Source organism: Parambassis ranga, chromosome 19, assembly GCF_900634625.1.
Source record: "Parambassis ranga chromosome 19, fParRan2.1, whole genome shotgun sequence".
Classification (NCBI taxonomy): domain Eukaryota; kingdom Metazoa; phylum Chordata; class Actinopteri; family Ambassidae; genus Parambassis; species Parambassis ranga.
Window position 1 is genome coordinate 7531605 of NC_041039.1, and position 21669 is coordinate 7553273.

General features: G+C 44.7%; 1 protein-coding gene across 5 annotated transcripts in view; it reads left to right on the forward strand.

Annotated features, from left to right (window-relative positions):
* The window catches only part of ctbp2l (C-terminal binding protein 2, like), a 79107-nt gene that overhangs the window by 39659 nt on the left and 17779 nt on the right, over positions 1–21669 (forward strand). The window contains exon 1 of one of the 5 annotated variants that reach the window (XM_028430330.1): positions 5549–7379. The exons of 3 other annotated variants lie outside the window; for them this stretch is intronic. In XM_028430330.1, coding sequence (XP_028286131.1) covers positions 5549–7379 — 1831 coding nt within the window. Of the gene's footprint in view, positions 1–5548; positions 7380–18756; positions 19506–21669 lie in introns of those variants that run through there. One more of the 5 variants, XM_028430334.1, reaches the window with a different exon arrangement.

A 21669-nucleotide genomic window follows, 5' to 3' on the forward strand; every position in this document is an offset into this window, starting at 1 on the left:
TTTCTGCTGAATGTAAGTGGCTTTAGCATGGAGTCATATAATGGTAATTTATCAGTTAATTATGATGAGTCCACTCAAAGTCAGTTATTAAATAATCGGCCACCCTTAAAGGTCAGCCATGAAAGCAATCATATATCAGAGAGCAGGTGGATCATTTATTGGTGGAAATCCTTCCTGATTAGAGTTGCAGTCTACATCCAGCTGCTATATGTGTGTGAATCCGACAGCTGAAGTAGTTAGTAGTTCCAGAGGGAATAACAGTTTGTCTGCTCTGGTGGGCGTGAGCTCAAACCCACAGAGAGACGGTAACAGGTGTTGCTGTGATGCATGCGGCACTTCTTCTTGGTGAGCTTACCTGCGGATGTTCCTTCTTCACAAACATGCTCGCACACACACACACACACACACAAGCTCTCCAGATGGCCATCATATAGGATCAGTGAATCAGTCCTCTGGCCACCATTGTGAGGGTGTAAAAGAGAAAAAACAGCTTGTGATTTGTGATTTGTTCATGAGCCAATGACCAGGCAGAGTTGTCCCACTGATTGCATGTAGAGGCGTGATAAGGCTGCCATGGTGATTGTCTAAGAACAAGGAGAAAGCACGCCATGAAAACATGCCATGAAGTGAGCCTCTGTTTCAAACACAGGTAAAAATCCTCACAGGGCCCCATTTGGCTACTGTCAGGAGTAACTCATCTTAATCCAGGTTCACACTTCAATGTGGCTCGCAGGTTGGCAAACAGAAACAGAGCAGATGAAGCCGTGATTTGTGCTGTGTCTTCTCAATCTCTTTCAAGTGAAAATCTGGAGCCTTCTCTTTCAAAAATGTCTGCTGAGACCACACTCTCTCTCTGCACTGTCCCAACAAAGCCTTTGCCTTTGTTTCTATTGTTTCCCAACATTAAAATACAGCTCCTGCCATCCAACACAGTGTGCAGCACCATACATGGTGGAGATAGTAGTTTTTTCATATTATAGCATTTCCCAAATTGTTCATTCTGGCTGTTTTTATATCAGAATTCATGGCAGTGGGATCACAAATGCAATAAACCCGGTGGCTAGATGACAAGGCTGATTAAGCCATTAAAGTCCTTGATATGTATTTAGCATAATCTAGCCTGTCTGCAAATAAGAAAGCATGGAACTGGTTGTGAATGTTTTTATCAAAAGCTGCTAGTTAGCTCAATTAAAGCAGCTGCTGCAAAGCAACAGCTTGAATTTAGTGTTATGAGGGATAGAGAGAAGCTTTCTGTCTTGCTCTTTGTCTCTTTCACTGTCATCCTGTTCTCTCACTCAGGAGTGAATAGATTCATTTCTGTCATCTAAAGCGATGAGGAGTGATCTGCCATGGCCCCATGTTCCTCCTAGCCTCAGGTCCTTTCATGTTCTCGGTTTAATTTGAGTCTGAATGTTTATCATTCAGCAGCAACTGGACCCAATGGCTGGGAGGGGGACAGTTCTGCTCCTGATCTGTTTTCCTCCCCCCTTTGCTAAGATTGCTGTTTTGCTTGTAGAATGCAATACTCATCTCCCTCTGGGTTAGATTAGAGCCACTCTATCTTGTCAGATAATGTTTTAATCAATGTGCATTTTATTCATGTTGTGCTACATGTTGGGACTTTATAGTGGCATAATTAGGAATATAGTTTATCCATATTAAAACACTAGCAAGTGTTGTTGTTTCTAGTTTAGAGAAAACCTCAGTACTACACGACATCTACAGGTTATCTGATGAAAGTTGTTCAGCTCCCGTCTCATCTGTCTTTGCTTCGAATAGTGTTTGTCAATAGTGCTTTTTTATCTAGTTCATGTCAGTGACAAAGAGGCACTGTTGCTTTTAGCAATCAGCCTTAAGAAAATGAAGATCATGATGTGATATTGTGATGTGACACATACATACTGTCTGTATACTGACTCCAAGGGTTCTTACATAAGTGTAAGATATTATGTGTAAACCTAGCAATTTTGCTAGCATGGACAACAAAGTCAGCACTGCCTTGGTGGTCAAGGCTGTGTTTACTTTTAGAAAAAGTTTACAATGCTGCCTCAAATGGACAGAAATGACTGATCAGTGTTTCGGAGTCCCCAGTGGTCCACAATTTTTTTAAAGTAAAAATGGATCAGAAGGTTTTCCAAAAATCTGTTTAAGGTGTTCTAAACTGCTCGTGTTACTGTGGACAGCAAAAGAACTGGTTATCAGACCTTTTATGTAGCTGTTTAATATGTATGTTGCCCTGCTGATACGGTGATGGATACACCACTGATGACTTGGAGGTAATGAAGACCATTGTCTCCAGCTTTTGTGAAAGGGACAGAGGACACATTGACCTTTTTAACCATGTATTAACACCACAGGAGATGTACATAAATTCCATGTTACATTTTTCACCCTTCTTCTCGTTTTGTTTAACTAAACATGTCTTTTTTCATCTGTGACGTGAAGGCAAATTACATTTTCTGTTCTATTCTCTCCTCTCTCTTTCTCGTGCTCTCTTTCCCTCCCTCTTCTCTCACTCAGCTGCACACTCCTCGTCTCTCCAAAAAGCAAGCGGGCTGTCGTCTCTCCCTTCTGTCTGCCCCATCTGTGATGCAGTATGGGCCACTGGCTTGATAATGATAGGCAGGCGGAGAGCGGGGCTGCGCATGAGGCAAAGATGGAATGAACCAAGCCGCTAAAATGGAAGAAAAAAACTCTAATCAGTTGCTTCACCAAGTCTACTAGAGGTCTTGCCCTGTAGCGGCTCTCGCTCTGTCCCCGCGTTCTTCCCTGTCTATGCAAATGTGTGATGTGCTGTGCCATACACTGCAGAGATGCAAGGTGGTAAAGAGGCGGAGGACAGCGTCTTGATAACACAGCAGATGTAAACCCTCTGAAAGCCATTAGACCAGAATTGGTACCATGTGTTTTTCTTTCCTCAGTGCCCCTCCCTCCTCCCTGTACTTGTGTTAGAGCGAGAAAAGGCCCAGAGGCTTGTTAAAACTTTAATATACTGTACAATCACAGTAATTGAGTAGAATTTTCAAGTTCTTCCAGTCATGGTTTTAATTTATGAAGTCCCTATGAAAGTTTAATGGATCAGCAGTTGTAGAGTCGCAGCTATCTAAATCATTCTGCAGCTATCTCTGCCTGCGCTGCCTGCCAAGTCCTGCCGTTAGCGTCCTGTGCCCTAGAAAGATGGCCAGATTGCTCCAAAGGCATGACTGCTGCTGGACGTCTGTTCAACACATTGTACCTAGAGGTCTTTCACAGAGCCGTATGACTGGCTGAGAGCAAGCAAGCCGAGTGCTGGCATCAGTTTTGATGCTGATCACCAAATATCCAGTGTGTAAGTGTTGGAGTTTTCTTTTATTCTATTATTCATGCTAGCAAATACAGCATCCCCGTTGCTTGATGAGTGTAGTATAGCATGCTCACTTAATTATGGAGCAGGTCTCAGGAGAGGCATGTCAGAGAATGTAGACAAGATGAATTCAGTGCCCCAGCTTCTCTTGCTTATGAATTGTGGGAAAAGCAGCAATTTGCGTGCATGGAGATATGATATGGCATATCCTTGTTTCAGTTCTAGCAACACCAGTTCGACCATACTTGAGATGTTTATTATTGTTATTAATATTTTGTCAGGAAGCGGGGATCTGAGTGACACACAGCCCTGGAAGGGGCTTATTAAAAGAAGTTATTGTCTGCGATTGCCGTAGAGAGATACAACACAGTGATTAATGGTGTGTCTTACAGTTGACAAAAAAGCGCCTGGAGACTCAGACCTGGGAGGACAGCACTGAGAAATAACTGCAAGGAAATTGCTAGGTATTCTTTACCTTTAATGAAAGAAAACATCCCTCTGATGTGCATCATCCTGGACCACTCAGGGCCTGAGGGAAAATGTTCCGATTTCTTTTTTTGTTTGACCTACTTAATATTCTCCAATTGAGCTGTTCCATAATTAAAAAAATGTGTTTATTTTTTTGATATTATATCATGATTGCATCACTTAAGCTCTGAGATGAAAACAGGCTGCTTATAGCATCTCTCTGTGTCTTGACAGGTAGTGGGAAAACATAAAGAAGCATAGCACTATAGCAGTTGGTAATAAATTTAGCCCATCTCAGTCACGCTGTCTCACCGTCTTAGCTTCAGCAGCATCTACTGGAGACTGCTGCAGAAAACAATTTTCCTAAAACCCTGTCGCTTGTTTTAAACGGAATAAAGCACAGACTTGAAACAGGTTTGCAGCCGTCTAGATGCCACAGTCAAGTCAGTCCAGTCTGTGTTAGAGGTGAAGTCAAACCTGGCAGCCTCTCGCCTTATCGGCCTTTTCCCATTTCACACTTATCAAAGCTCCCTTCTTCTCCTCCTGCCACTGTTTACTTTGCTCTTGTCGCAGCAAGCAAACACTGGCAGTTATCTCTCTTGATGCCAACAGCTCAGATAATCTGCAGTGCTCTTTATTTGCTGGTTTTGCAGGTGTATCATTCTGATTTGAAACAAAAGACTTTGTATTCATTATCTTGGATTGTTTGAATTTATAAAAAGACATCACAGGTTCCTTTCCGTTTCCCTATATGGGTACTTGTATAGGTTTTGTATAGATGAATGTCAGTCTGTAGTTGCCCAATAGAGGAGGCTGTGCAATCTTCTAGGTTCAAGCGGAGCATGTCCTGGCCTCCTTCTCATAGATTAAATGTGACCCTCTGTAGTATTTGTGTGACTGGACATTGTAACATTCCAACCCCCCACCCCCCTCCAGGGACACACTACATGCCAGTCCCCAGCCTCTTCTGTCCCTCTGGGATGATCTATTCATGCTCAGAGGGATAGCGGCTGCAGGCCAACTGAGAGTTGAGCAGTAAGCAGCACTGTAGCTTTACACTCCATAAACACATCCAGGTGCCTCAGCAGTGTGTTGGCTGTGTACACTATCTAGTTCAAGTGATGTCACAGGGGCCAGTGGATTTAAGCAGGTTTTAGTTTGACGCTAATCCCCTTGTGGCTAACGCAGTGGACGAGAGGACGGCCCCTGCCAATGGCTTGCATCAACCCCCATTGGATTAGCGTGTCTCGTCCCCTCCTCCATTCTGTTGCCATTGTGCAGCATGTGTTTTTACCCCAATTTCTTACCCTCAGTCTTAGTTTGGAAGGTCACCATGATGCCCAGCACAAGCATGGTCCATGCTGTAGAATGGAGTAAGGCCTCGTCATAAAGGTGTGTTATTTTTTCTGTCTGCATGTCTGTGTACTCTGTGTTTTTATCATGTTGAGCCTCTCTCCTCATGGATTTCTAATGTTTCAAAGGCTGAATTATTTAGTTAGGCTGCCAGCAGGGAGCTACATGATAGCACAGACTTAAGAGTTAGGGGAGGGGGGAAAGGGGGAGGGGGGGGGGGTCTATAGCTGCAGATCAGGTAAAAGGGTAGCTCCTGCTTCACCTTTTCTTCTCTCCTCTCTATCCCTCTCTCCTGATTGGGGGGTGAGTGTAACTGGAGAGTTGAAACAAAATACCTGGCTCTATTTTCCGCTTTTATAGCTGTCCTCATTATTGTCTTCACTGATGCCTAACTCAAGTGAGCAGATGCAATTTGGTGGCTCTGTGGGCCAGCGTGGCCCTGAATGGAGTGAGGGCCATAACGACAGGACTTCAAGTCGCTGTCACTACTGTGGCACCATTGCAGGACATAGGAACTCTCTGGTACTAGGTGGTGGAGACAGTGGAGTGTTGTTTCACCAGCACGTAGATCTTTGTGAGAAACAGGATCCTGGTATCCAGCCCTTCCTGTACAGGTCGATCCATCAGGACCAGGATGGACAGCAGCTACTAAGGAAAACCTCTGTGGCTGATCTGAGCAGTAGCCTCCACCTCAGGCAAGTAATGGCAGGCCGGGCCTCAGCACCACCTCAGGATTACTACCTGACAGACGCTACACTATCTAGTCAGCCACCTGAAGAGTCTGGATTTTACAGGGATAACCGGCACTTACTCACCAGATCAGCCTCTCATTATGGGCCCAGTGCTGGGGGGGTAAGGCCTACCTGGGATCAAGGACAAGCAAGGGCCACCCCCTCTATACTGGCCTCTGCTTCTACACCAACACCTGCGCCTCCTCCCCTTCCACCACCTCCTCCGCCTCCTCCGCCACCTCCTCCCCCTCCCCTTCATGAGCTGAGCCGTTTGTACAGGGAAAGTCTTGGATCTAAACTGATCCCAGACGTCCAGCGTATTGGTGGCTGCTCTCCCTCTCCTGCACTGTACGGGGTTCAGCCCCCTCTTCCTATTTACGCTGCTGAACCACCGTCTCTCTCTGCCCGTCAGGCTTATAACAGTATCAACAGCTTGTCCCTGGAACCCCGCCAGCCAGCTGCCACCAGTTCAGTGGTGGACCCAGCTTCTCAGGGAATGGACGGAGCTCTCTCCCGGGCTTATGGAGCTGTGGCCTCTCAGAGGCTGCCTTATGATCCAAGCTATGACCCCAGTTCAGCTATGGTGGCTGTCACAGCTGGAATGACCTCCAACCTGCCTACTCACCATCCCAGTGCTGCAGATCCCAAGAAGATGGTGGACCCTGCTTTTTTGGCTTTCCTGCGAGCTGAGGGCTTGGCTGAAAGCACAATTACTCTCCTGCTGCAACATGGCTTTGACTCCACTGCCACGCTAGGAATGATGGAGGACCATGATATCCGGTCTGTAGCCCCTAATTTAGCACAGGCTCGTGTCCTCTCTCGTGTGGTACTTAGTTGCAAGACAGGTGGGGCAGCAGCACGTGCTCGGTCCAACAGTTTTAGTCATCGTAATGACCTCTACATGCAGCCACAGGGTTTGACTATGGACCCCAGCTTGATGCAGCAACCTCCCACCACCATCCAGACTGTGTCTCCGCGGATGGGAGAATTTCTTGGCAGAAGACCCAGCAGCGCACCCTCCCAACATCTTCTGGAAACCACCACCTACCCAGTAGCACGGCCCCTGGCCACTGGAGGGTTTCCAGTCAGCCCTGTAGGTTATGGCAGTGTTGCAACTCAGGGAAGACCCCTCTCCATGTATAATCCCCAGACCGGTTATGCCATGTCTGCGCTTGGACAACAGCCTCCTCCAGCTCCAAGCACCCCTGGAGCAGCACCCAAAACCTTCTCTGGCTCCTATTCTCCTATGGAGCTGATGAAGAGAGCCCCCAACCTTCCCCCAGCATCGCCTGTAGCGGCATCAAGCCCACTTCACAGCCCACAGCTCCTCCGGAAAGGAATCAGTGCTGTTCCCGAGAGTACCATTGTTCCAGTTACTTCTTCTTCAACTCTTCAAGCACAAAACCTTAACAACAACAAGATGGTTGGACGCCGCACCGGTCCGCCTGTCATAGTCTCAACCATGACCACCACGCCTGACACAAGTAATGTCAAATCTCCGCTTTCTCACTAACTTCTTCTCTCACCTATCCTTGTCCTTGTTGCTAATTATTATTTTTTGGGTTAGTAATTACTTCATGTTACTGTAGAATAGATATTTAATGCTGTGTATGATAGATTTTTGGCATACTACAAAAAAGTCATGCTCACTTGTGTGCCATGTAAGATGCATTTGACACATTAAGCAGCATTGCACTGAGAGGTCTTTTATTTCTTTATATTTTCGCAGCTATGTATGTATTGCAACAGAGTTGTGTCATTTGCCAGAGGCAATCCTGTCTCATCATGAAGTTGAAACATTTTTTATGAGCAGCACTTCTCCTATCAAGGCTAGTTTTTTGGAGATGTTTGCGGCACAGCTTTAGTTTTGAAAAGTTTCATGTACTTGTTTACTGGTTTATTTCACATTTACTCTTACCCTTCATAATTAGGCAAAGTAAACTGTTATTCGTATATATGTTCAGCTTCTTTACTTCATAAAAGTTTATTTCCCGGATGCTGAGTTGCTGTCATTCTATTTTACACTGTACTCTCTCCTAATCGGGGGCTTAACTGCCTCAAATCCAATTATACTAATTGGATGTGTATTTGTGTAGACTATAATAGGTAACTGTTTTTGTGAAGACACCGTGCTTGATATTCTGGTTGCAGCTCAATGCAAAACATGTTTATTTATTTGTTTCTGATGGTTAAATCTAAAAAAGAGTAATTGTCTCTGCTTTTACTCAAGTTTTACAAAAATTATGTGGTAATAAAATCATTGAGAATAAACAGCAGTAATGATGCTCACTTACAGTACTTTTAAAGCTACTAAATTAACAATTTTACTTTTGAAGGTCTTGTAAGTGTGCTGTTATATATAATCAGGGAAAGAACAGCCTCTCACTTATGTTTTTTTTAACCACGCACTGTTGTGATTATACAGAATAGATTTTTGTGTGCAACTTGTTTGTCTCATGCAAGGTGAATACAAACATTAGACAGCTTTTTATGCTCAGATTACTATAAGGGTGAACTCTCATGTGAGGCATCAACTCAGCTCATTTTTTTATATAAAGCCTTGATTTCTCCTTCTAACAGGCTGATATATCTCCTTGCTGATGAGAGCTGATGAGCTTAGGGAAGAATTAAATCTTTTAACCTTGTTTTCAGCCATGTAACCCTGTAACTTGCCAGCCTCTCTAATGGGTCTGTGGGTTGCTGCACTTGTTATAGTGTAATGACTTTTATGAAGTGGCTTGCCTTCATATGTTGTCAAGGAAATAAGAAGCAAAGTGTGAGATTCAGCAGGGGTAGAAAGTAGCTGTGCTGGAGGCAGGGGTGGTAGGCTCTTGCTGTGACCCCTCTCCAAGGTCACAGCAAGAGCACCCACCACATATAACACTTTTAGCACAGCAAACTCATTTGCATCTTGCTGACATTTGTTGCTTCAGCAACTTCATCTGATAATGGGCAGCCCTCATAAAGCATACTTCTTAATTGTGTGTTGCTAGGCAACCTAGGTTTCAGTGGTAATCAGACATAGATAATCTTCACATTTAAGGAAAGAGGAAAAGTTGAGATCTGCACAGTGTTGCACATTTATTTTGTACACTTGTTACTCTTTTTTGTGCACTTTAAAGCAGGAGAAAATTGAGTGAAAATAATAAGATGTTGTAGGGCACTTAATGAAAACATTTCTTTTACTCGCCCACGTCCCCCACCCCCCTGTCTTTCTCTTTCCCTCTCTCTGAGCACTCAAGAAATTGCTTCTCATTTTTGTGCAAATGCTCTTGTACATCAGTGAAGAGCTCTCTTATTACATGCATGGTGTTTTATGTTCAAACATGCATATTGATGAAAAGTTGACACGTTATTCCTTTAGCACCTACTGAATAAATTGGTAGTCCTTCCAATACAAACCACTCTTTTTTTATCATCTTACATCAAAGTGTGCATTCACACATAGCCGCTGAGGCCTCTTCATTTTCACACTGTTAAATTCAAATTTATTCTCAAGGCAGCAGAGTTTTGAAAACAAAGATGTGAGCAGAAGTGAAATTGGTAGCTCCTTGGAAATATCTCTGTAAAAGGTGTTGGTGGGAGGGCCTTGTCTGTGTACACCTCTCTGCTGGGCGCTGTCTTGGTTGGCTAAAGCCGTAAGTAGTGTTAATAATGGCATTAAACGGTTGAGTCGAGCTTAGCTTCTACAGTTCTCTTCCACCTAAAGTAGAGAGCGGGCCTTGCAGCACTCACATTGGCCATGGAGGTGTCTGTTAGTGGCATCCCACAGAGCAGTGCAGGTGGGTAAACTCAACTTCAGTGTCACGTGAAGCAGAATAGCCACCCCACTAGCTAAAGGTGTGATTGGCTAGCAGTAGTCAGTATTGTGTGTGTGTGCTTCGTAGATTAACTAAGGGTGGACACTTGCACGTGGTTTCCTTGTGGAGATAATCCACAGAACATCTTCAGCTGTGCTTTTCTGAGCTGGAGAATTAGCAGGCGGTGTGGGGATGGTGGTGTGTATGGGGGTGGGGCTTGTAGCTTATGGGAAGAAGTGAGAACATAACTTGGCTGTGGCTCCTCATAGCCATATGGGATGTGTCAGCTGACGTGTATGAGTCTGTTCTTGTGACACTGCTCAGGTTGTAACTGATGCTTCATTGGAGTCAAAACATAACATGTTTTTTTTGCATTTTGAGAGGAAGCCATCACTGGTGTGGCTGACAGTTATGTAACTTTCCAGTGCATGGCTCCCAGGGGGGGATTTCAATTTCCCAGCCTGCATTTGGAAGAACATTCACAAGGATGCATGCTTTATGTGTTCTCTGCTGTCCTTGGCTACACTGCTTCGTTCATGTGTCTGACTGTGACTGGTTTCATTGCTTTTTTTTTTTATTACCAGCCAGTCTGAGAGGAAACATTCCTTGTGTACAAGATAGTGCCTGTCTTCATGTGTAGCCACTTTGCTTATGGTTGTGTTTGATTCAGAGCTAACATTGTCACATATACATAGTACCCCATATAGCAGAATGTGTTCATGTTAATTTAAGGATGCAACACGATGCAACAGATGTCACTTTCAGTCTTTGACATACCAGTTTTTGCTTTACTTTTTATGGTGAAGGAGTCTTATGAGCTATGTTTTTCTCTTACAAAGCGAAGTCAAAAGAATCTGGAAATCTGATGAGGCTCTCTAAAAATCTACAATTTTTATATAATAGCCGCAACACAACAAAGAGCTTCCTTATGTCCAGAAATATAGCCTGAAAATTAGAATGGGGAAAGCCTACTTGTCCTCCTGTTGGCGTTTGTATGAGTGTGTGTGTAAATGCTACTATACAGACATCATGTGTCAATGGGACTCTGTCGCTCCGACTAATCCCACTGATATGAATGAGTGGAGAAAGACAAGAGGGGTCAGCTCACATGGCATTGGTCAGGGGTTATTAAAGGGAGCTGTGTAATAATACTCAGTCCAACCACGATCTTGTCTAAACATCGTGATGTGTATGCAGTGATGCTGCCATGCAAGATTCATTTATTCAGTGTCTTTCCTTCTACTCTCAGCTTTAAATTGGAAGTGTTTATGTCTATAACCTGAGATGTGGTTAAGAACATTCAGGGTTTCGGCCTTCAGTCTCATCTCCAGTAGGTAAAATAAATGGTAAGTTGTCATACCGTAAAGGTGAGGAAACTCTGTAAATCCATGATTTACAGGACCGAGGCCTTTGTTCAGGGAATTTTCAAGGATGGTAGATATATCCTTGGTGTTCTCAGAGGACCTGTTAATAAACAGAAAGCGGCATCGGAGTCTGTAGCAGAACTCAATACTGTCTGAGGGATTGAAGGGAGACCGATAAAAATGTGGCTGAAATGACAAAGAGTCGCAGAAATTACCAAAGACAACAAACATAAGAAGTTAGCATTTCCAGTGGGTCCATCACTGCCCGGCTCTGTGATGTACCTGCTTGTAACTTTTCCCATAAAGACAAAGACCAGATGTTGTTGTACAGTGTGAATGAAATGTACCCTCTTCAAAGATTCTGCTGTTCAGTGGTCACTAGATTCCCACTGATCTATCCCAGCAGTCCCTCTGTCATACATCTCCAGTTTCCTGAGAACCTGGTAAATGTTACATGAACTAGCTGCTGCTCCATCTCCACCTAACCTCTGCATTGTTTGTGTCCCTGAGGAAATATGGCTAGGAAAATCTATTTTTTCACTGCAATAGTTTTATCTCAGAGGAAAAAAAAAAACAAGAAAAAAGTGTTGATGGGCCTCCATCCCCTCTCACCCTGCCACTCCTTCCTCACCCCTCCCTCGCTGTTTTCTCATAGTTGATCTTTCCAAACCATCGGTTGCGTTCACAGAGGGATTAATGGTTTCTCCGAAGCCAGCCAACCCGTGCAGGGAACGGAGCCTTCGAGCGAATGAAGAACAGCTGGTCTCCCCCTGCTTGTGACAGCTTGAGTGTTTTGAGTGGGTATGTGTGCGTGTGATAGTAGCAGCTGACCTCTGTACAGGGTCTGAAGTGTTATTTCTGGTCCAAAAGTGGCCATAAGGTTTAGGTATTTGCTACTCCTTGATGGATTATTTTCTGTTTAATCAAATGTTTACACTCATACTTATTAACAATGACTTATCATTTTGTAATAATCAATGACAATGACTAGAGACCCACTGTTTTTTCTTTTAGCAGCTTTATATTTAGCCCTAAAATAAACTGGTAAGTGTTAGTGGTGAGCTAAGTGTGTATGTGTGTTTATTGGAGTATGTGTGTCCTCATCTGATGACTTGTTATAATTAGTAAGGCGGATTATTTGGCTATTTTGGGCGATTGTCATGTTTATTCTCCAAGTCGCCTCATCCCATCATGGCAGTTTTGTTTACAGGATAGCTGTGATGTGTGCTCAGTGCTCACTTTGCATGAATGGCAGCGCTTTGATATAATCTCCCCAATTATCTGTCGTCAATTCCGCTGTATATTATGCCTCTCTGCAGCAGCTGGGGAGGAGACTGGTTTTGTGCAGCAACAGCTGCATCCACTAAAACAGACTACTACCTCTGCACACCTCTCCAGCCCTCCTTTTTTTTGTCTTCCTCCCCCTCTTTTCTCTCTCTTCTCTCTCTCTCCCTCTGTGGTGGGCAGGTCACCCTGAATTATTCATCAGTGTGAAATGAAAAAGCTCATGGATATTGAATATCCCCTCTGAAGTGGTGGCCAACATTGTGTGTTTTTTTTCTTCTGGTCCTCAATTTAAAAAAAAAAATTAGCTGAAAAGAGCAGTAGATCCCATTGTTTCAAAGGTTAACCGGTTGCTTTACCTTGAGCACATATTTACTTTTTTTCTGGCCTGTGGTCAGCAAAGAGGGAGTGAGGAAGCACTGGGGAAACTGAGAGGATGAAGAGTAAGGTTGAGGAAAAGAAAAAGTGGAAGAGTAATCTCTACTACTTGTGTAATAACTTGTTCTGCCGACCCTCTCAGTGGGTTACCTCGTTTCTCCTTTTCTGTTGTGTGAGTTGCCAGGCCTGTTTCTTCCAGGAACGAGTGCGCCTGTGGTCGGTTGTGGTCGTCCTGATCGACCGGTTGTCATTCATTTTCCGCACGACCCACTGTGTTTTCTCCATTGTCCTCCTGCCTGGTCTTTTGTCCTGCGGTTTGATCTGCGGCCTGTGCTGGAAATCAATGCTACCGTTTGCCGTTCATTCAGCTCTGTTGCCAACAAACACAGCACAGCCTCACAGAACATCTCCCATGTGAGAACATTTAAAATGGGCAGTGAGGATAAGGAGGAAAATCAATCCAACACTGAATGTGTGCCTTTTTTTTCTTTTTTTCTTTTAGCAGCTTTTTAGGACATTTTAGTGACATTAAATGTTTCTTTGGTGTCTGAGTACTGAAGCACAAAGACTTTAAAGAGCTTCTGTTACACCAGAGAGAAAATAGAATAAAAAAGTAAATAAAAACCATTCATCTCACAGTTTTGTACATGCTAATAGAAAGTAGAGCATTTTATTTGTTCAATAATACCTGAGAGAACAGACGCTCTGACCCTGCATCTCTCCCGGCAACCATTATGTTACTACTACCCTGTTTCCTTTCGGTCATTATGGTCTTCTACTTTTTCTACTGCTGCACAGACAATTACCCAGGAATCCCGAACCATACAAAGCCCAAATGTTCCTGCAGCCAGGAGTTTAACTGAAGAGGGGAACACTGTTTTATTTTCTTACGAATAAATTGCATCAAATTGTTTGTCTTACAGAAAGCATTTAAGAACATTCAGGTAAAATGTGCCTAAGTGAATTGCATCAGTTCAAGGCATACAGGATGTGTGGCAGTATGGCGGTTAAAGGTGTCAGGTATTCCAGGTGTCGTGTTGTGAGTACAAACTCCAGTTACAGTAGTTTTTTGGGGTATTGTAGGTTTCCAGGGAAGAGGTCTGTGCTGCCTAGAGGAAGTGTGAAATATCATCTGCCGTGGTGAAGCGAAGTGGATGAATTGGTGGGTGGGAGTTTCTTTGCAGAGGGGGTATGAGATGAAGGGAGAGGTTTGGAGGGGGGGGGGCTGTAACTCTTTAGCAAAGTGAGCTCTAAAAGGCTGTAAGTGGACACCTCATAGTATCTGATGGCTGACTCCTGCTTGACAAGACCCCGCGACCCCTGTGTATTTATCGTAATGGATCACAGCTGGGCTGCAGCTACAATGGGTTAATAGCCATGTGACAGCTTTTTTTTTTTTTTGGGGGGGGGGGTAGCGCTGGGTTGTGCACGCATTATTTGTGTGCGTGCATGCATTTTGTTTACTCGTACACTCTGTTGAGTGGCATGCAGGGGCCGCACTTGGGAGGGTAGGACTTACTGCTGCACTTTCTCTGCCAGGCCAGATGGCTGCTGTCACTGAAAGAGGAGGAGGAGCGATGGAGAAGTAGAGGGAAAAGGCAAAGGAGGGCCTGAGTCGCCTTTAACGTTGCTAGAGTGGTCTGTCCCCAGAGCCACCACATCTGGAGACCACCTGCAGCTGGCTCACCCTGCTTCCTCCGTCCTCATCCCTTTTCTCTTACACGCGCTCACTTTCTCACTCTGATTTTCCAGATGGGGGGAGGGTGGTGGCAGTGGTGTGTTTGGTCGGGCTGCATGCCCATATTTCAGCAACTTTAGTGTGCTATTGGGGGAGGAAGGGGAGGAGGAGGAGGAGGAGGCGTCAGTGGTGGTGGTGTGAAATCATAACAAAATATGATTTTATTTTATGACTGCACCAGCCTCCGAGAGCTGTGGGTTTTGTATTTGTTGTATTTCTTCTTTTTATTCCTCCCCAAGTAAAAAGGCAGAGTGAGAATGTTCTCTTTTCTTCCTTTGCTGTTGCTACAACTGATCCAGAGGCCACAGGGGGGCTGTTCCTGTCTGGAAAATAAAGCCTGCCTGCCCTCTTTGGCTCCCCCCAAATAAAATACACTGATTTGCATTCCCATGCTCTAATTTAGCCCTCCTCTTTCTCTCTCTCTTTCTCCTTCTCTTTCTTTTTCACTATCTCTGTCCCTCATCCCTGCATCTTTTCAGCCACAGTCCTCACAGTTCCGCAGGGACTGGAACGTGGGAGGGGAAGAGAGAAGGGGAGGCAGAGAAAACAAAAGCAGAGAGGCAGTGTTGACTCAGGGTTGTTATCTGGACCGCAGCTGAGGGGGTGTGGGGTTCTTGTGTGTATGTGTCTGCATACATGCCTGGAGGGGTTATTTACCCTGGCTGCTGCTACTACTGCAGGTGCCTCTTGGTGGATAGACCTGGGCCCCCTAAAAAATAGTCACTGTGGGGAAATTAGACTTACATGACCAAAAATTGTACTACTACAACTACTCTGTTCTCTCCCCTTGAAGAATGCCTTGTCCACAGAGGATCACCATGTTATAATGTTGCATAGTGACTGTAAGCCTGTTAAGACCGCTGACTTCCGTTCCACAGACCATGCAGGATGTCACCCATAAGTTGAATACTTGTTTTGTGTCCTTGTGGAGCCAGCTCCCAGAAGCTGCCAAGAGATTGCACTTTTTGACTTTTACACATGACAAAGGCTGCACGCAATCCTGTAAACTAGTTAATTTCTCATCTGATCAAATTCCCATTGTTCGTAGAATTGTTTGGTGTGACAATAACAAACAGGAAGTGTAGCAGAAGGACTGCCTTTTGAGTAAACAATCTAACAATCTACTAATCATTTACTTTGATTTATAATACATTTATGATAACAAGGCTACCAGGTAAGTGCATTTTTAAAAAAAGGTCAGACCTTAATTCATTCCCTTGTTTACTTCAAGCAGCTGTTGATTATGATAATTTAGTTCAGCCTGTCAGAGGTTTGTATTTTGATCAAACTGAGGTCAGATTACTTTGCTTCCATAAACAGACCTCTTAACAATTTAATTGTGACACTTGTTATGTGGATTATAATTGCTGTGTTCAGATCTGCCCAAACAAATTGCACTTGCTGTTTGTGAAATCTGGACTCCAACAGGTCTGAGTACACATAATTTTTAGATGTGCATGTTAGATTTGTTTTTTAAATTTAAGTTTTCATAGAATAATAGAATTCAGTAATAACAATAGCATAAAATAATGCATACAGTAATTTCAAAAGGGCACCAATGTACAACAAAACGGAGTTAAGAAAGGAGAAAAATCAGGCAGAACGTACAAGTCTAAAGCTGGCCAGACAGGGGCATTCCCCTGGGTACAGCTGCTGCTGAACTGAACCCCTGTTGACCCAAATTCAGTATCGGAAATGAACCCCTGAACCTCTGCTCATAATGTGGTCAGTTGAAGCCTCGTCTCCGAGCGGCACATTGGCTCACTCTACCACTTGCTTTCTTAAAATCCCTTTAAGTTCTTTAAGGGGATTTAAAAGGCCTCTACTTCCCGCGTTCTCTCAGCAGCCAAGTTTCTGCTCTTACAGGAAAAGGGCGCATACAGTATAATTAGGCTGGTTAAAGAAGAGGGCTCTCTTTCAATGGTAAATCCACATGGACTGTAAGGCGGCCTGGGCCATTTGTTGAGTCTTCCAGAGCGTGACCGCTTCTCTTGATGTCTCACTCTGCTGAAGGTCAGGGCTTAAAGAAGTCTTGCAGCAGGGTCAGGGGAGATGGTAGAGTAGAATTATTCAACTCTGAATTTCAAGTGAAAAATGTATCATTACACTTTGAAAAGAGAAGGTGTGGTAGTGGCTGTGCATTATGGCTGCAGTGCTGATAGAGAAACAGATGTAGAGCCCATTCTGGTTTAGACCCAAGTCTGGCTGCCCTTCATCTGGAGAGTTGGTTTTGTGGTGGGGGGCCTGCTGTGCCAATCTGTTCTCATTAGTAACTACCTAACCCCCCCTTAAACATGAAACAACATGATTGTCAGCTGCTGGACCCATGAGCATATATCTGTTGTTTTGCACAAGGCCTGTGGCTGCATGTTGCCCTTATTCTAATGAGACCCTCACGTTTCACGTTGGTAGAGAAGGAGGAAGAGAACCTCCTACAGATAAGTGCAAATCATGCCTTGTAGCTTTCCTGACTAAGGAAAAGGCTCTTATGCGTTAAACCAACAGTCGTGTGTTGGTCAGTTTCAGACCTTTGCTAAGTGTCATGCACTACTGGATGTAGTCAGACCCCCACTTGGCTGCATTTCAGCTAATTAAGCCTGCTGAATTGACACTGGTTCCCATTGGTGGTCCATTGTCAAGAGCTACCTAGTCCACAGTTGTTGTTAACATGGACTTCTGCCACATGCTGGTATAGAGAGTTATTTTCCTCACCCAGGAGCATAATGATGTGCAAGTTGGTCATGACTGTTATCTTACTGATAATTTCAGGCAACTTGAGGCAACGTAACAAGCAACAAGATGTTTTGACCTGCCTTTTCAGTCTGCACTCACCATTGGGTTTTTTAACATTTAAAATACTTAATTGTTAGTCAATACCCAGAAATATTTTTGGCTGTTTCATATACAAATTATTTCAGATAATCAAAGAGATTATTATATAGTTGAATGATCTAAAATAATACCTGTGAACTGAACAGCAGCAGTTACTTTGGACCTTAACACCATTTGACCTTTTGACTTGGTAATTTGACATCCATCAGTGCACATTCACTAAATCTGTAGTATTCTTTGATCTTCTGCCCCCTCCGTCTCAAAATATCCCCAACCTCACAGAAGGTCTCTGTGTGATCTGCCACGTTTCAACATATTGCTGTCCGTCAACGCCACCATCAGCCCCCTTCTCCTGCACATTCTCTAAAGTTATTGAAGACAGAAAGATCAGAGGGGCAGCCGTATCCCCACACTCCATCAAGAGTGTGTATGTGTCTGGCTGGCTGGCAGGAAGTAGGTTGCTGCTGCCGCCTTTGATGGTCACACTCCCTTAGATGTGTCATTGCTACAGACGGTGGCTCTGATGACATGCCCTGTCTCTGTTACTTGGGCTCCGTCTCTCTGAGAAACAACAGCCCTGATGAGCGTACACACATATAGTGATCGCACAATATTCTACACTAAAAAAAAGAGAGAGAAGTGATGTTATACCAGGATGGACACATGCAACCCCCCTGTGAGCAAAAAGTGAATGGGCTGTTCCACCTTTTCTCTTTACTGTCAGTGGTAATCGGTTCTGGCGCGTGACCGTGCCAGACCCTTTGTATATTTGTTGCGCTTGTCATGCAGCAGATGAAGTGTGTGCATGTGTATTTGTGTGTACGTGCGTCGTCGTGGCCAGGCCAGAGTTGCCCCGGTTGCTTTTGTTATTCTAAACGGTGTGTTTTCAGCCACTCATCCTCACAGTCATTCAGCTTGGCTCCCCTCCCTCTTCTTTCCTCCAGGGACCAAACTGTGAACTTAACACACTCAGCTCTGATGACTTCCCCAATGGTGTGAAAAACAGCCAACTCTACAGCTGTAATGTTATTGCTGGATTGGCCTGAATGTTGCATTGTTTTGTGGTTTAAAGTGTGTGTGCATTTGTGTTTCAGTATTGAGGGAGGGTGTGTATCCAATCTCCAATCTTTTCCTGGTAAGCCACCCCAAAAATGCCTGGGTGCAGGGAGTTTGTTTGTCTGTTTTGTGGTAGTATAGGGGGGCTGTAGAGGTCAGGATGAAAGTAGAAAAGCAGAATAATCAGAGGGGAAAGGGAGGTGAGGTTCAGGAGCAAATGAACATGTGTGTGAGGGAGAGAGAGAGAGAGAGAGAGAGAGAGAGTGTGGAGGAAAAAAGGGGCAGGCGTTCGCAAAACACTGTGGAGTCCACATCAGAAATAAAACATAAAAAAGGGGAGAAGCAGGAGGAGGGAAAAGGGAGGAGGGATTGTGCTTGAGTGTGTGTTATGTGTGTGGATATGAAGTGAATGCGGCCAGGGAGTAAAATTGTGCGAGTCCAGAGAGCTCAGCTCTGCATGATCAAGCTGGCACTTATGATTTAGACAGAATATTTTTTTTTCCTTTCGGCAAGATCTTTTTCTTTCCAGCCGCCTATGGTTTATTATCAGCTAAGACAAAGGCAGGAGAAAAGAGCTAAACAGAGAGTGACACTGAGAGAGATAGAGAGAGACGCACAGTGAATAGATGTTGCGCAGCTGACAGCAGAGGAAGCAGCAGAGAGAGTTTCCAGCCATCGCGTTCCCCGACCGCAGCTTTTTCTTCCTGGGAGATTTAAAAAAAAAAAAGGACAAAAGCTTCTCTCCCCCCCTTCTCCGACCCGCTACCATCCGATCACCAGCACCAACCTCTTGTGTGCATGTGTGTGCGCGTGTGTGGGTGACGCCACGGTGTGTATGGTGCTTTTCTCCCAGCCCTCAAAGGCATGGACTAAAGATGATGCAGCCGGGAGCTTAGTGAGAGCTCGCACCGCAGAAACCCCATCCCCTCACCAACAGGGCCAGAGCAAGAGGAGCAACTCCGGGGGAGGGGGGAGGGGGGGTTAAAGGAGTGGAGGAGGAGGAAGAGAGGGGGGGATACCCTCCTCGGATTATTGCAGAGGGTCATCCAGTTTCATTTTTTTTATGTTTTCTTCACTCTCTGCTCGCCTCAATCATCTTCTGTTTTTGCTGCGATGCGTAGACTTTGAGCCGAAGAATGTGGAGACAACATTTTCCAGGCAAGCAGCATGTTTCCTGTTTTCTTTGCTGGATGTCTAATAAAGTCTGGCATGTGGGAGGTGGGAGGGAAGGAGGTGGATGGGGAGGAGTGAGTTGGGGGAGGGGGGGAGTATGGATAAGAAGAGGGGAGAAGTGTGTGTGCGTGTGTTTGTGTGTGTGCGTAGGTGTTGTGTGCCTGGTAATGTAGGCAGCGTTGTCATCTTTGGCGTACTTGGTTTTGCTGCGGTCCGAGTGTGCTTCGTAGATCAGGGCAACACTATAAGAATAAAAGAGCGGGAAAAGAGAGGGAGAGGGAGAAAGAGGGAGGGGATGGGAGGTCCGGCATGGTTGTGCCACGGATGCTGTTGACACCCGCTTTTGTCCCGTGGTAGAGTGTGGGCCCGGGCCCACCAGCGCACACAGAGGGTACCATTTAAAACAGGCGTGCGCTCATTTTCTTGGCAGGGGATGGATTGGTGTGGCGGGCAGCCGGGTGGTGACAGGGGTGGGGCACTGGCAGCACAGGACAAGTGGCCTTTGTGTGCTACTTTTGAGGAAGTGAAGGGAGGGAAGGGCAGGGAGGAGGCTGCCAACAAAGGGTGCCTATACCCGCCCCTACTCACCCGCTTCACCCCCTCACATTCAACCACTACAACTCATGCAGTGACCTCGTGCTGTCACAGGCGCATGAAGGCTGTAGTGTGTGTCCATGGCAGGTTTTGTATGCAAGTTATTCAGCACCAGTAACGTAGAAGTACCGACTCTGGCGGCGAGCCATATGAAATGGAAGGAAACTCCAGTGAGGGAAAACAAAGTGTTGTTTGACCTAACGCCACATCTGTGCATTATGCCAAGCTTCTCCTTTACCCAGCAGCTGAGCTCCTGGCAGCTCTCCAAGTTTTTGTGTTGGTTCCTATTCATTAGTTGCCACATCCATGCAAGTGCATTCCTGTTGAGTTCAGGCTTTTTTGCAGATCTCTTTGCGATTGCAGCTTGTGCCTCTAGCTCCTTTTTTTACACAGTTACGTTTGAAGGTATTGTATTGTTGTTTATGAATGAATAATAAAATCTTTAAAGTAGTTCCTAATTTGATAGGCATACATATGATGGGGGTAGTCTGCTGGTATCCATGGGGAACTGTACATTTCATCCACAGAAAATGAGATTGAGTCTCTGCATGGCCTACATACCCTCCCAATACCCAACGACTTGTCCATTGTGCAGGGAAAATAAAAAAGCCTATCCACTATGCATATAGGGAACACAGAATATAGCCATAGTTAAATTAATGAAATAGAAATCACAATTAAGAATTGAACTTGTTAAATTTCACTTAACATGTGACAAGGACTTGGTGTCAAATCAAAAAGCAAATGCGTGTACTTCAGATTTAATCCAAGGCAGCATCTGGAGGATGCTGTTTCCGTCTAATCTAAACACATACCTTTGAACACATCACTGCCAAAATGAGCCCTGCAGCAAGTCACAAGTCTATAAACCCGTGTGAAATCCTCCTCACCATGGTATCTCTACAAGCCATTGATGCTAAAAGTCCTGCAAAATCCCAGTTTTGCTATAAATGTCATGTGATTCATGTGATGTCAGAATATTTTTTTCTCTTCTTGCTGTGAGGACATTAAACTCACAACTGCCAATTTTCCCTTGATGAAAGTTGCTTGAAGATTTATCTTTAATCATCAACTGCTGATATAATCTACTGCCTGTGATTTGGATGTTTTGTGAAAATGTCAACTATAGCTGCTTAGCATAAAAGTGATTAAGAAGCCACAGACCCACATTACTTATTATTATTACTTATTGTTGTTCATCCTCTTGTGTGACTGGCTCTCTGTGTTAGCCATGGAGGAGATGTCGGTCATGTTACCACACAGCAGTGCTCAGGGTGGCACAGTTAAATGGTCATAACTCTTGGCGGGTTAGCAGCAGCAGCAGCCCCCACCCAACCTTGTTGTCAAGACGGAGCCACCTGCAGCTTGTAGTGTTGCTAGGTAACCAGTGGCAGCCAATGATGATAGCATGGTCTCCCATTTCCACTAAAGGACTTCTGTTTCTGCCTGTCTTCTCTCCATTTCCATTTCTCCACATCTCCTCCCTCCGCGTCCCTCTTTTCTTCACTGGAGGCAACATAACACCAGCAGCAGCAGAGAGGCCAGTGGTAGGAAG